We start from the raw sequence: 15,674 nt of genomic DNA on the forward strand, positions 1-15,674 counted from the left end.
ACAGCAGAGTAGACACATCGGAATCGGGGTGCGGGGCGGGGGGGAAGGTCCTGGAGATTAGAAACAGAACAGGTGCATTCTGTCCCGGGGAGCAGGGCTGGGGTGGGGAGAATCAGAAAGGGGTCAGGGTGGGGCCATGGTCAGACGGAGGGGGAGGCGGGCAGGGGCTGGATTGCCCCAGGCCGCTGCCATCCATGGGGAAGGCTGGCGACAGTTAAGTGCCAGAGTGGCTAGGCTGGTGGGTGACATGGTCAGGTTTGCCTCTGAAGGACGTTGGCTTCGATGGCCAGCCGTGTGGCAGGGGCCGGGGCTGTGGGCCTCGCATGGGCTGAGCAAGTGAGGAGTGGCCCCCGGTCCCCCGGACTCAGATCCCCAAGGGGTTTCCCAGGGAGATAAGGAAGCTGGCGGGTGGGGGTCTGCACAGGAGCCAAGCCAATGAGGGCGAGACTGTGACACGACCAACAAAACTGCTCTTCCCAGCCAGTCCCTGTGGCTGAGCTCTGCATGTGGCCCAGGGTGGCCCAACAGGCTGCTGGGGACAGGAGCCTCCAGGGCCCCAGATTGGGGGGGGGGGGGGAGAGCCCGAGCAACATGCTCTCCCCCCACTGTGTGCCAGGCTGCTCCTGAGAGGCAGGGCACCCCCCGCACTGGGGGGACCCCGAGAGCAGAGCTGCAGCTACCTCTCAGACAGGAAGTTCACCAAGGGCAGAGGCGTGTCGTCCCCATCAAAGTGGGGGCTCCCAGGAGCACGAGGGGGCCTCCTGTCAGGTGCGGCACACTCAGAGGACGGGAAGCCCCCTGCTCAGACAAGGGGCTGGCAGTGGTCTCTGCTCCTCCTTCCTCGCCCCCTGCCCCCCGCGCCCCAGTGGAGGCCCAGGTACTGGAGGCTCAGCCAGTGAGCCTCTGGGATTCAGAGGGAGGCCAAGCCCCTCACAGCCTCAAGCTGGGCCCAGTCCACGCAGGGCGAGGGGACAGGCCCTCCAGCCCTCCGGCCCTTCCCCCCCACACCTCTGGCCGCACTGGCCTTCTGTTCTCCTTAGTCCTTCTGGAAACCTGGCCGAGGGGGTTCAGGGGTGCTTATCTTCCTGAACCAGCCTGCACTCAAGAACATTCCTGAAGCCCAGACCCACGCAGAACACCACGTCCAGGGATCCCTGGGTGGCGCAGCGATTTGGCGCCTGCCTTTGGCCCAGGGCGCGATCCTGGAGACCCGGGATCGAATCCCATGTCGGGGTCCCGGTGCATGGAGCCTGCTTCTCCCTCTGCCTGTGTCTCTGCCTCTCTCTCTCTCTGTGACTATCATAAATAAATAAAAATTAAAAAAAAAAAAAAAAAAAAAAGAACACCACGTCCAAACAGGCCAGCGGAGGCCCCACTGAGCGCATCGCAGACGAGCCACTGAGGCTGGACCTGACGTCCCACAGGGCCCACTGTCCACAGCAGACGGATGCACAGAGGGGGCGGCAGGCTGGAAGGGGGCACCCAACACACCAGCTTGTCCCCAGGACAGCCGGCACGCATTTGCACAGGAATGCACGAACACACGCCAGCCGGCGGGAAGGCGTGCGCATGCTCACCCCTGTGCAGCAGGACAGCCGCCCAGCTCCTGGGGAAGGGCGCAGAATGTGTCCTGCCTCCGAGACAGCCAGGCCGCGCTGGGACCAAGGGGCTTAGGGCCGTGCAAGGCCCCCCCGAGTCTGCAGCCGCTCGGCCCTGCGAGCTGCTGTCAGAACTCAATTACAAGACAAGTCAGCGGTGGAGATCTGGGTTCATTTCTCCAGAGGCATAACAAGCCTGTCCCCGGGCCTAGGGGGCTTTACACCAGGGCCGGTGCAAACCTGCCAAGCCCAGTGGTACTGGGGTGGGGGAAAGGGCAGGATGCACGCCGGCAGCTCCAGCGCCTCCCTCCTTGATGATCTCCCAGCTTCCTGGGCCCCCTCCCCGTGCTGGGAGCCTGTCCCTGGAGCCAGGTCCTCGGAGGCCGGGCCAGGAACACAGGGCGGAGGAGGTGGCATGTCGGCAGCATGGGTCCCAGTACCCCCGGTGGGGGCGGGCGGCAGCGAGGCCCAGCCCTCACTGCCCGCTGGGCTCAGTGCTGGCTTCCCATTTCTCACCTCCGGATCCCTGCTCTAGTCCCTGGCCGCTCTTGGAGCCCAGGAGTGGGGGGCCTCCTTCCCTCCCAGACGGCTCTACCCGCCTTGTCTCTGAAGGCGCCCCCTGCCCGGCTGCCACCAGCAAAGTCATGCCCCTCCTCTTCAGGGCGATCCGCCGGCTGCTTACGCTGTCCTGGGAGCCGCCCCGTTAGGATGATATTCTAGACCAGTGGTCTGCAAAGAGTGGCCCTCACACTACACCCGCCTGCCACCTGTTCTGGTTAAGTTACGAGTTATTGGAGCACGGCCACGCCCACGTAGAAAGAACCCATTCCGGTAGCTTGGGAACTCAGCACTCTGACTATGCACCCTGGGTCCTCAGGGACAAAAAGATCTGCAAAGAAGTCCTACTACTAAGTAGTAGGCTTGCTGTGGGTGGCGGGACGGGCGCAGCGATTCGGAAACCCTGCCGTGTGGCTGAAGCTCGCTGATGTTACTCTCGGGAGCCAGGGTTCTCACAGCAAGAAGAGTCAAAGGTGGAGTGAGAGAAGGTGAGGGTGGAGGTCCATGGCCTCGGATCTGAGTTAGAGCTGTCCGTGTGAACCTAAGTTGTGTTCATGGCCCTGCGCACTGAAAGGGTCTGGAAGCAATGACACCCGGGGCGGGGAGCACACGAGACACCACTCCCGAGAGGGAACCGGCTTGGGTCACCCCAGAGAAATGGCCCCTCTGGGCAGGGCAAGTGGCAGAGGAGCCCAGAGCTTCCCCCGAGGCAGAAGAGCGAGGACGTGCCCGACAAATAATATGGAAGTAAGTGTCCAAGGGACCCAAGAGCCAAAACCAAGTAGCTCCTTTTGGCCAAATTTGAGGCAATTTGAGTATCAAGAGTAATGATGGCCCTGGATTATAGCCCACCGGATTTTTAAAAAGAGTCTACAAATGTGTAGAGGTGGTATTAGAAGCGGGGTGGGTTGGGGTAAGGGGAACTCCTCTTTAATTTATGAAAGTTTGGGGTGAAAGTTTGCTGAGGAACAGGACACCTGTTCTGCAAGGATCACCTGCCAGTGACCAAGTGATTACAAAGGGGAACCAGTGCCTTTGGGACAGGGACCCCTGAACCAAGAGATCCGGTGAGAAGTGCACAGCTTCCCCACAGAGAATCTAGCCACAGGCTCAAAGTCCATCCAGGAAAACACTGACTAGCTCCTGGTTGTGAAGTTTTCAAGAGACTCTGGCTTGGATTTCTCAAAAAAGTCAGTGTCATGGAGACAAAAAAATAAAATAATAAAATAAAATAAAATAAAATATAAAATAAATAAAATATAAAATGAAATAAAATAAAATAAAATAAAATAAATAAAAAAATAAAATAAAATAAATAAAATAAAATAAAATAAAATAAATAAAATAAAATAAAATAAAATAAATAAAATAAAAAATAAAATAAATAAATAAAATAAAATATAAAATAAAATAAAATAAATAAATAAAATTAAAATAAAATAAAGGCAGAGAGATTATTCTAGATTAAAAGGAGACTAATGAGGCATGAAAACCAAATGCAATGTTCAGTCCCAGCTGGATCCTGCATGGGGTCAGGAGAGAAGCTATAAAAGTTATATTTCGGGGAGGGTGGTGCCTGGGGAAAATGCACCTGCAGACACAATTTGATGTTGAATTCCCAGGTATGATAATGCTGTGGAAGTTATGTATAGGACAGCCATGCTGCCCTTCTCTATTTAGGGGCGAAGAATAAAAATGTCTGCAACCCACTTTTAAGTGGTACAGCCAAAAAAAGGAGTGTAAGTATAACATGGGGGGGGAAATGACAGCAGAATGCTGACAGTTGGTTAAAGAATATTTGTGTGTTGTACTAGTCTTTCAACTTTAAGGTAGTTTGAAATGTCTTTAAATAAACAGTTGAGAGGGAGACAAAATTATTTAAAAAAGAAAGAAAAAAAAAGCTGGCAGCCAGAGGAAAGGGCCTGGGTGTGACCCCAGCCCCCGGCTCATCTCTGGCCAGGTAAGTGGCTCTCCTCTCTCACCTGTCAGCAGGGCCAGGAGGAGAACCTGCCGTGTGGGGCCCCGGGTCCGCAGCGGGGCTGGCCACCGCCAGAGCTCTGTGCACGCCACCCGCAGTTAGGAGCTGCTCGGGAGCTGGAACCAGACCAGGCGTCCTACATGGGCCCACCACGGCCCGTGCCCCTCGCCCCGCTGCGGGCAGGTGCACAGAAGGCTTCAGGTGAGTGACACCGCTCCAAATACTGCTGACACAGCCCAACCTCCATCGTACAATATTTATGTGTCTCCAGGTGACGCTTCTGTGCTCAGTTTCTATAAATTCCCAGGGTGAGCAGCTCAGCACTCAAAGTCATTAGAGCTGAGAGGATGCCAAGGAGCCGGGAATGAGCGCGGGGGCATCTGGGGCTGGCTGGGGGCTGCCGAGGAAACGGCAGAAGGCTGGCCTGGCTGCGGCTTGCTGGGCACCTGCTGTGTGCCAGGCCCTCCCCACGCCACCATATTTCATCCTTGCAGAGACCTTGACAAGAGAAGATGGTCCGAACCTAGAAAGGGGGATGCCAGCCCAGGTGGCCCCACGGGGCAGGGGCAGAGCTGGGCATGGGCCTGCCCCCTGGACTCCAAGCCCGGGACGCCTCCCAGGCACCTCCTACCAAGCACCCCAGAAGGGTGTGAACATGCGGAGCTCTCCTTCCCTCCCTGCTCGGGCACCGGGCCGGTGGCCTGCTCCAGAGCTCAGCCACAGGGCACACGTCAGCCCCTCAGCTGCCCCTGCCTCCACGTCACGCCCTGGCCACCCGGGACGAGGGCACCAGCCTGCCATCCTCGTGGAGCGGGCACGACACCGAGGCCTGGGGAAAGCCATGGCGCGGGCTCACTCCGCCAGCCAGGGGACAGGCTGGGGACGTAGACGCAGCGGTCGCGCCCCGAGCGGCTGCCCTGGGCAGGTGGGCAGGCACAGTCTGTGGCGGGAAGGCAGTGGGCACGACAACTCCGCTCCCTTTCTTTATCTGTCTTACTCTTATCAACATTTCACAGCTGAGGAAACAAATAGAGAGGCTGAATGACACTCACAAAGTCACAGTGCAGGAAACGGGGAGGGGAACGCCAGGATTCCGCTCAGGGTGACCAGCCATCCCGGGGGAGGCGTCGCACCAGAGCCTGATGCCCTGTCCCAGGCAAACGGGGACAGACGGTCACCCTGGGGGGACTCCACAGCCCACACCCGGTCTCCGAGCCACACAAAGACACTGCGGTGTGGGCTCCCTCCTGTCCCCACGTGCTGCCTTTGGGGTCTGACTTGGTCGCGGCCAAGGGATGATGGCCAGTAGCAGAGGGCTCGTTTTCCTGGCTCTCAGGACCTGACCCGGTGCTGGACTCTTCCAGCTTGGAGCCACCTGGGGAACCCAGGAGGGACGGACAGATGGACGGCCCCGCCAGCTCCAAGACTGACAGCCTGTCCCAAACTTTTAACAATCTGTCTTGGAATTAACTGTGAAAAAATGTCCACCTTTGGTACATTTTTCTAGAAAGACGGTCAATCGCCTTTGCCAACACCTCAAAAGAGTCTGCAACTGCCCTTAGCTCCCCCCAAAAGTTAAAAATCCCCACACTAAACCTGCCTGTCCCGACGCACATAAGCCCTACCCCCCACGTTCTGGACGCCCCTCGGCCACAGCAGCAGAGGTGAGCAGGCGGCCGAGGAGGCAGTGCCGCCCTCCTGCTGAGGGTGGGGACGCACCGGGAAGGGTCACGGCTCAGCTCCGGGCACAGATCTGCTCCCAAGTCTGCTGGGCAGGGGGCGCGGGAACCGCAGGGATAGGGAAAGGATTCCAGGCTTGGCCCAGATCCCCAGAGCCCGACGGATGCTGTCAACAGGATTCAAGCTACAGTCAAGGACAAAACGATGTTAGTGTAATCCATCAATCCCCCCTCTCACCTGCGTGCACACACGTGCTCACACGTGCTCACACACGCGCACACGCAAGCTGTCCTCACCTCTATGTGTTTGCTCACACTCCCGGGAGCCTCTTCCCACACACCCATCCTCACCGACCCCGCTCCAGGAAGCCTGGCTCCCGCCCCGCCACGCTGTCACTCCTCTCCTGGGCTCCCCAGCTCGATGGAAGGGGTGTCTGCCCCACAGCAGAGCACGGGCGCCGGGGTAAGGCCCCTGCATCCAGGACAGCTACTCCCCTGGCCACCGGCCCACCTCACTGCCCTCTCTTCCCAGGTGTCTGGGGGAGGTGACGGATACCCGGCCCTTTGCTTCTGGCCATCGGAGCCCAGGGCCCATGGGAAGCCGTGTGAAGGCCATGGGTGACAGGCTTGGAGCAGCCAGGAGCCCTGGGAGGCTCGGAGCCCAGGCGGAGGAGAGGAGCTGGGGCAGCAGGGAGGGAGAGGGTGGCGGGGCCCAGGGAGAGGGAGAAGGAAAGCCGAAGACAGACAGGTGGGCCCAACACCTGTACCCGTACCCGTACCTGTACCGGTACCTGTACCTGTACTGTAGGAAAACAGGCAGGGAGACACGGCCCCCGCTGACAACGCGCGGGCCTGCGGGAGGATGCGGCGCCTACATCCACCACACAGAGGACCCTGGGCCTCGGGACCGGGCATTCGAGTCAGAAGGAGCTGGAGACTCTGGCTCTACCACCGGGTGGCCCACGTTACCCTGACCAAGGGCTGGCACTAAAACAGCTGTCAAGCTGCTTAGCCCTGCGGTAGGTCCCATAATCATCCCCACTTCACAGGCGGGGAAGCGGAGGCCCTGGGTCGGCGGGGCCAGGGCCCGAAGCCACTGCCCAGCTCCCAAGCCCACAGTGACCACGGCGCCAGCAGACAGATGAGCAGGTGGTGAGACGCGGCAGCAGGACTGCGCCCTTGGAGCTTCTGGCCCGGCCGCCGGGCTTGGCGTGGCCGCCGTGCAAGGGTCCAAGCGTGCCAGGCCCATGCAGCGACACTGGAGTCCGGTTCCGGGCCCAGGCCCCGGCCTCCAGTGCGTGAAAGGCCCAGCACTGGGGGGCCGCCCGTGGCTCCGCGTGGCTCAGCCAGGTTCCAGGGGGCTGGGCAGCTGCTCCCCGGGCTCGGTCCCTCCCCCCTGCAGGAGGGCTGCGGGGAGGGTGGCCGCAGAGGCGCGGGGGGGACGCGGGAGACCCGGGGAGGGGAGGGCTGCCAACCGGACGCTGGGGGACAGGCACGCGGAGACGGAGGGCCACCCCACCCCGCTGGGGTCCACGCTCCCTCCCCTCCGGCCCCCCTGCCGTCTCCACAGTATCCCCTTCCGCCTGCCCCCCCACCGCCTCCCTGCTCCTCCACGGCCTCCCAGGCCTGCTCCCTGAGCCAACGGCTTCAAACCACTTGTTTTAAAGCATGAAACCCTCCAGCGACCTAAATCTTCCAGGACAGGAGGAGATGAAATATGGGATACAGGAAAGAGGTGAGCTCTTCCCGGTGAGGAGGGAGGGGCCTGGAGCCCTGCCCCTTAGCCTTGGAGATACGCCTCACGACCACCCCCAGGCCCCTGGAGCAGAGCTGGCACTGAGCCACGCCTGGCCCCTCGACACAGGGCCAGGGCTGCCCCCCGCCCCCGCGTGGGATCCCCAAACCCACCCCACCCCCACCCCGTCCTTCACAAGCCTCCTGGAAGGAAGTCCTTCTGTAAGTCTAGCCGCAATTCCTCCCGCTGCTGGAAAATGCTCACTGTCTGAGCCTCCCGAGAAGTCTCCACAACCTTTAGAAAATCTGCGTCTCAAGTTTCCCCTGCCAACTTTTCGGTTTACAAAAAACAAAAAAACAAAAAAACAAAAACAAAAACAGAAAAACCCAGGATGACAACAGCAATGACACACACACACTTAAAACATGAAGACAAGACCGTGGGACAGAGATGACTCCGTGCAGGGATGCGAGCCCTGCCCTCCTTGTTCAGGTGGCCCGCACCCCAGGACTCGGGCACCCCGAGGACCCGGTGAATCTTTCCGCCTTCACGCCAATTTGCATACCATTACCCAGGAAACCCCGCGCCTAGATTTTGCTTTTGCAAATTCCCACCCGTTTCGTGTCATAAATAAGATAGAAGACAGAAAACTAATACAGCCCAGTGATGCATTATTCATGCCACGTCACACTGTTATGATAGATTTACAACAGCTAATACATGCAAACTAAGTTTGGGCACTAAACGTGAAAATTAAGGGTGGGGAAGGCTGTATGTGGGGGTGGGCAGGGGGACATCCGGCGGCTGCCGGTGTTCAGGAATCCGGAGAAGTTTCTTTCCGGGCACCGCCTGGTGACAACAAGCCTCAGTGCCCGTCTCAGAGGCCAGCGCCCAGGCGCTGAGGGTGCGGCGACAGCAGGGGGTGGGATCCCCGGCCCTTCACGTGCCCGGCGCTGAGCCCTGAAGCAGGTCACCAGCACACGCCGTCCAGGGCTCCGCTCCCCGCCCAGGGGGCCCGCCACCGCCAGAGCCCACTCCCCTGCGGGAAAGGCCCAGGCCGTCACAGCCCTGCACTGAGCACCCACTGCACATCAGCCTCTCAGCACCCGGGGTGCGATGGGAGCCAACCAGGCGTGGTCCTGCCTGCACAGCCTCGCTCTGGTTAATCCAGTAATTGTCCCCAAAACGTCAACATGCAGCTGTGGCCAGCGCTGTGAAGGAGCGTGGTGCTGCGGCGGCGGCGGGGCACAGGGCTATGACCCGGTGCGTGTGGAGGAGGGGAGGTGGTCCTGACCGACTTCTCTGCAGTCGGAGGGGAGCTGGGGTCTAATGAGGGAGAGCTTGCCCCCATTAACCCTCGCAACAGCCCTGCGGGACGGGAGCCAGGCCCCTGCCCAAACACTGGCACCACCTGCCCTCTGTTCCGGCGCTTTCCAGGCGACCTGTCCCCAATACGTTTTTTTTTTTTTTTTTTTTTTTAATTAAGATGCAGCAATCATCCCACAGCCGGCTTCCCCTCCAGCGATCGGTTAAAATGAACTCCATGCGACTGGATTAGACTTTGAAGGTGCCGATCTAGATAATGAACACGAGGATGCCGTGTTGACACAGGCCCTGGCGAGCTGCGTTATTATTTAACAGGTCTCGCGGCTGCTCCGCTGGGATCAAGGAGCTGAACAAGCAGGCGGGGGCAAGTGTTAAACCAGGAGACGGACGGTGGGTGCTGGCTCCGCAGGGGGCGGGCTCAGCAGGGTGGGGGCAGCGGACAGGGGCCAAGTGGACCTAAATGGGGACAGAGGCCTGTCCCCAGGGAGCCTCCAAACCGTGCACCCTCCCTGCCCCCTCCCATCCTCCACTCACCACAGCCACACACCTGCTCAGACCAGCTCAGGGGTCCTGACCTCTAGGAACCTCTCCGGCTAGATCTGGCACCCCTGGTACCCCCTCTGTGTTCCCGCTGGGCCTGGGCTTGCCCCTTCCTGGTCTCCTCACCCGGGGCTGACACTGAGCGCCCCAGGTCTGCTCCCCACACTGGACTCTGAGCTCCCCAGGAGCTGAGGCCAGGTCTTGCTCACGTCCATCCCTCCAGCATCCCACACAGAGGGCCTGGGAATCGGGATGCCCATCTGCCCACCCACCATGACTACTGACTCGCAGCACTGCATGTGAGCCCGACCCCGGGGCAATGAGGATGAACAAGCAGCCATCCTCGGCCTGGAAGATGTGTTGCTGGAAAAAGCAGGTACATAAATGAATGGGAGTTCCCGGGAGTGACATATCTCAGGGCGTAACCCGCGGGGAGCAAATGCAGCCCCAAGGAGACAGCCTTCCGCCTACCCAGGCAGCCGACGCAGATTGAGAGCAGACTCGGGAGCCAGACGCCCGTGTTCAGATCTAGCTGTGTGACCTTGGGCAGGTCACTTAACCTCTCTGTACCTGTTTCCTCATTCATAAAGTGGGAATAAAAATAATACTCATCTCATAGGGTGATCTGAGGATTGAGCAAGTTCACCTATGCAAAGTACTTAAAATCCATACCCGATCCACACGCAGTATTCAATAGATGTTGGTTATTATTATTTCCTGGGGGTGGGAAAAACCAGGGGAGGCTCCTGAGAGTTAAGGCAATCCCTAGAGTAACTCCCCATGGCTCCACAATTTGGGCCAGAGCCTCGCCGGGCCGCGTTCAGCCATCAGCGCACTCCTAGGCCGCCTGGCTCGGGGCGCTGAGCAGTTAGACCCAAGTGTCTCAAATCCCCACGGAGGGGGGATCCCTGGGTGTCTCAGCAGTTTAGCGCCTGCCTTCAGCCCAGGGCGTGATCCTGGAGACCTGGGATCGAGTCCCACGTCGGGCTCCCTGCATGGAGCCTGTTTCTCCCTCTGCCTGTGTCTCTGCCTCTCTCTCTCTCTGTCTCTGTGTCTCTCATGAATAAATAAATAAAAAATCTTAAAAAAAAAAATCCCCACGGAGGCTTTTCTCCATCCGGGGGGAGGATGCACCACATCGTCGCCGCGCATAAGCAATGCCCTCCCTCCAAAGCGAGGTGCTCTGCAGAGACGGGTGCTGAGCCCCAGGACGGCAGCTGGGTCTCCAGCCTGCAACCCCAGGCCCGGCTGCCCATGACCATGAGCCGGGCAGCAGGGGCAGCAGCCAGGCCAGGCTGCTTCCAGAGCCCCGCGCCGAGGTGGGCAGGCTTCCTCTCTTCGAGCGAGCGGCGCGTGGTGCAGCTTTATTAAATATGCATGCCGCTCACCTCGTTCCCTGCCGAAGGCCGGTGTGACTGAAGGTGAGCTGCCCGCACCGTGCAGCACGCAAACTTTTCCATTTCCCCGCAGCAGACAGGGCAGGGCGCGTGCTCCCTCCGACCCGCCACCCCTTCCTCCGTCCCGCCTCCCCGCACCCATCGCCCTCCTGACGCCCTCCGCGGTGTGCCAAGCAGGTAAAAGGCCATATTGATCCCCTTCTTGAGAGCAGCTGGTCCAGAACTAATCTTAAATCATCGCAGCCTCAAGCTGCAGCCTGGTGGCTGCTCGGCCCCAGGGACGGTGGGGCCAGAGCTGAGCTCCGGGGCCCGGGCAGGACTGCACTGCGGCCGGTGAGCGGCAAAATGGGGTGAATGATGGCCAGGGCCCAGCCCCATCCCTGTCCTTCCCTTCATCCATCTCACGCTCCTAGGATGGCTGTCGGCAAGAGGAAGCCTTCCCGCCCACACAGCGAGGACGGCAGCCCTGCGACGCGGGCGCACGGCCCACACCAACCAGCAGCCCCAACTCAAAGGGAGCCGGAGTCTCCAGATAAGCCATAAACACACGGTAACGAGGATTCGAGTGAGACAGATAATTACAATGACAACTAAGGTTCGTTGAGCACTTGCTAAGTGCCAGGCCCTGTGTGGAACAGCCCTTAAGTAAGTGTTCTCATTCAACCCTCTACAAAGTCCTGTTATCACCTCATTCTCCCAGGGGAGCTCAGCACCTTGTCCAAGGGTGCACGGCTTGGCAGGACAGAGCCAGCGCCTCAGAAGCAGCCGGCCAGCCAACCACACACCTCCAAGAGAGTGGGGTGCCCAGGGAACCCGGGGGCGTGGCCAGGACAGAGACCGGGGCCTCTGCCCTCGGTGATGCATCCCAATCCCCTCTTCCAGAAAGTCTCAGGGCCCTGGGGCGGCGGGGCACAGGGGGCCCAGCTTTCACCAGGGCTCAGGCCCTGCTGCCCACACCTCCCTCCCAGCAACCACCAGCCGCTGACTCCCACGTGGTTTCTGGGTCCTCTGGGCCCTTCCTTAGAAGATCCTCTTCTTTGGAGACACGTCTTGGTTCACAGCCTGCCTCCTAGTGTCCTCAGCCGCCTCCTCCCTCTCCCTCCACTGCCCCTGGTGGAGTGCTGAGAGCGTCCTTTGGCCAACAGGACAGTCGGAGGGCCTGCTCCTTCCCATCTCATCCTCTCTCTGCTCTTGCCTTCTTCATGTCTCTGGGCTCACTTTTCCCACCAGAATAGAGGTTGTGTCACCCCCATCAGAACGGAGGCCCCCAAGGGCAGGGCTGGGTCTCCCCCATTTGACTGAAGGCCTCCCAAGGGCAGGTGGTATCTCCCCACTGGATCAGAGGCCCTCCAAGGGCAGGGCCGGGTCTCCCCCATCAGTCTGGAGGCTGCCCTCAACTGGGCCCCAGTGCTCCACCGCTGGCTGAGCGCCCCTCACCACGGCTCTCCTCCACACACCGGTCAGAGCCTGCACAGGGTGCCAGCAAGAGGCCAAGAGGGTACCTGGGCCTGGCCTAAGGACGATGCAGGGACCGGGGGGGGGGGGGGGGGAGGTCGTACAGGGGTGAGGCCAAGGAGTTATAGATGGGCCTCATCCTTCCTCCTGCAAATGGCTTGAGACCCAGGAGCTCTGGGGATCCGGAAGGCCCGAGGGAGGCAGCTCTCCTTCCTCTCAGAAGGTGAAGGATGTGAGAGGCCCTTGGGGCAGGTGGGAGGTAGCAGGCAAGCCCCTCAACGCAAAGCAAGGGCTGGGAAGGGGGTCTGTGGCTACAGCCGCTCAAGGCTCCCCCACCCTGAGCTCTGACTGCCCCCCAGGAGAAAGGCAGCCGCCTCCCTCCCGTCCAGGCCTGGGGCCCCTCCACCTGGCCCAGCCACAGGCCCTCATGGGGCATTCCCAGCACTCGGGGAGGCTGCTGCCCAAACAGCCCCAGAGCAGGGCCCAGGGGTCACCTTCAGCCCCCAACATCCTTCTCCTCTGAAGGATGAGACCTCAAAGCCTAAACCTGATGGTTCTGCCCAGAGCTCCGCCTCACCCCTCCCGGCTGACAGGCTGGGACGTCATCCCTCCTCCTCCCCTCCCAGCACCGAGGAGCCTCTGATCAAACGTATCCCGAAGCTGGTGCTGACCAGGACTGTGGCTCCCAAGCGAGCGAGAGGCCCCCAGGGAGGGGACGTGAACCCCCTTTCACCGATGGGAACTAGGAGTCACGAATGGGGGGCCCTAACGGCACCAGCAGGTGGGTGGCAGCGCTGGGATGCAGAACCGGGCGTGCGCAGCTGCAGAGACTGCCCCTCAGGTTCCAACAAAACTGGGACAGTAATCACCACGTCCCTGAAACTCAAGCCAGGGCCCCAGGGCTCGCCCACAGCTCCCTGCACCTCAGTTTCCCCACATGATCCAGCCCTCAACACCTGTGATCTCACACCGGCAGGAACCCCTGGGTGCTCTTGCTGGGCTATTAAGTAACCAATTCACAGCCAATTTATAGAGATGACCCAGTGGGCAGATGGCAATCGCCCCCTCGCAGAAGCTCACCTGGGGCACCTGTCTGTTCCGGCCCCGAGCCCACACCCAGACCTCTGCCCCGGGCCCGGTTACCAAGGCCTCCCTCCAAGATGATAATCCCAACAAACCGAATGATGGCAAACTCACTAAGTACCACTGGGGCGCCGTGCCCAAGTCTACACCTGTGGCCCTAGATGGGCCCCGAGAGGGTGTGGGGAGGCAGGGCGGGCAATGCGGTAGGTCGCTGATGGGCATGCGCCCAGGCTGAGTCAGGACAGAGCCCCAGGACCAGGCCCACACCCCGGCGGCCAAGGCAGTGCTCAGCTCACAACAGGGCAAGGACGACCCGGCGGTTTCCACCTCTAGGCTCTTGAGAGAGCCCAGCCCCCAGGGTGGCGGCGTCCACACAGGCCTCCCCTCGGCACAGCTGGCTCCTGGGTACAGTGTGGGGCAGGTTCCGGCTCCACGGGCAGCAAGAGACTCAGCCCAGGGTCCAGATCACGGCTCGGCCCAGTGGTCGGGACCCTTCCCCTCCAGGCAGCCCGGGGACGCGTGCTGGGGCAGAGGCCGGGGTCCAGCAGCAATTCGGGGCCCGCTGTGCTGCTCGACAAACTCTCAGTAACCCCTGAGGCCCAACACGGTGCCAGGTAGGGCACAAGAAGGGGCAGCGAGGGCGTGCCCGGCAGGTGGCCCGCAGGCCAGCGGCCCTGAGCGAGGAAGCAGGGCCAATACCTGAGTCTGTAAGCTGGTGGCATCCAGCACGGTGACACGAGGCCCACAGCTGGCCCACACGGCATCCTCCAGGCTCAGCAGGGTGCGGATGGGTCCCGGCCCCACAGTCAGGCACACGGGAGGGCTCTCCAGGTCCCAGGGGACGCCTCCTGCGGGGCGAGCAGAGAAACAGGTCAGGGGGTGTAGGGGAGGGCCTGCCTCCATCATGCCCCACCCCCTCTGGAGGCTGAACCCCCAATTCACTCTCCTTCCCTCCTCCTCTTTCCCACTTGGATTCCCTCTCTCCTGTTCACCCATCACTCTCTCTCTCTCTCTCTCTTTCTCTCTTAGTAAGCACCAGCCCCAGGCCAGGCCCTGTGCTGGGTACTGGGAGGGCAGGAATAAACCCACCACTGACCCTGCCCTCCAACTGGCCAGAGAAACCCAGGGGTTAATCAGCAGTCCCCACACATGACACCAAGCACAGGCGACCAGGTGTGCACGGGAGGCCTTGAGAAGCACTGAGACAGATGGAAAACTCTTGCACAGGGGCAATCCGGGGGGGCTTCCCAGAAGACGCAGCATCCACAGGGCCCTGCCAAGGAGGCAGCGTGACACGGCGGGGAGCGCCTTGACCTGGTCCTGGTTCTGCCAGAAACCCAACAAGGACCCTGAGCACATCTCTCCCTGCTCTCCGGGCCTCAGCGTCCCCATCTGTAACATGGGGAGACCACCCAGACTGCCTCAGGATCCTTACTACAGCTTTCTGGCTGACCCTCGCCATCTCAGAGACCTTGGCGTCTCCAGGGCGCTCTGTCCCCTTTACCAAGACCGCTGATGACCTTTCCCCATCCAGAGACGCCACCACCTCCAGGTGCAGAAGAGAAAGTCTGAGAGGCAGTCAGGCCCCAGGCTACCAGCCCTGAAGACAGGACAGACCGAGGGACCTGGCCCGGCTTTGAACGAGGCTCCCCCGCCCACCCCCTGAGGCTCAGCCCACCCAAGAACGTGCCGGGGTGTTCCCTGGCATGTGAGTGGCGCCCCAGAGATGGGCATTGTAGACGTTTGGGGGCTGAGGTCGCACCCAGCGCCACCCAGAACCCCGGCGGCCGCCCCGTCCTGCCCGCGGGTCAGGTGAGAGGGAGCGCTGGCAGGGAAGGTGGGGCACACCTGCCGCTGGCTTGCCGGTGCCCGGGCACCTCGTCCTCCCTGCAGGCCCCTGGGGGGCGCACAGGAACCATGTCACAGACCCTCCGTGGGAGCCAGTGCTGGGGTGGCAGGGGGGCCCGGCTGTCTGCAGAGCTGGAGATGCCACTGGGCCTGCAGTGGAAGCCACTGCCTGGGGTGCCTCGGGAGGCGCCGTCGGAGGACAGACCAGATAGCCTGCCCGCCCCCCCCCCGCTTTCCCGCTTGTCCTGCCCTCCCCGGCTCTGGATCAGGGTCTCCCCCGGCCCTTCTACCCAAAACGGGCAGACTCCCCACTCGGCTGGGGGCTGGGGACCCGGGTCCTCCCGGCCCGCGAACATGAACACGTGGGAAGCCCTGGTGGCAGCCCCCAAACGTCTGCAAGACCTTGGACCGGGGCCTCACCCCTCCGAGCCTCATCTGTCCAATGGGCACAACTGCGCCTGCACGTGGCCACGGGGA

General features: G+C 61.1%; 1 protein-coding gene across 17 annotated transcripts in view; it reads right to left on the minus strand.

Moving 5' to 3' along the window:
- Nucleotides 1–15,674, minus strand: part of ARHGEF10L (Rho guanine nucleotide exchange factor 10 like) — a 158,738-nt gene that overhangs the window by 16,264 nt on the left and 126,800 nt on the right. For all 17 annotated transcript variants that reach the window (XM_077899421.1, XM_077899415.1, XM_077899420.1 and 14 more), the window contains one exon: nucleotides 14,049–14,197. In XM_077899421.1, the coding sequence (XP_077755547.1) occupies nucleotides 14,049–14,197 (149 nt within the window). The remainder of the gene's footprint in view (nucleotides 1–14,048; nucleotides 14,198–15,674) is intronic.

The sequence above is a fragment of the Canis aureus genome, chromosome 5 (assembly GCF_053574225.1).
Source record: "Canis aureus isolate CA01 chromosome 5, VMU_Caureus_v.1.0, whole genome shotgun sequence".
In the NCBI taxonomy this organism is placed as follows: domain Eukaryota; kingdom Metazoa; phylum Chordata; class Mammalia; order Carnivora; family Canidae; genus Canis; species Canis aureus.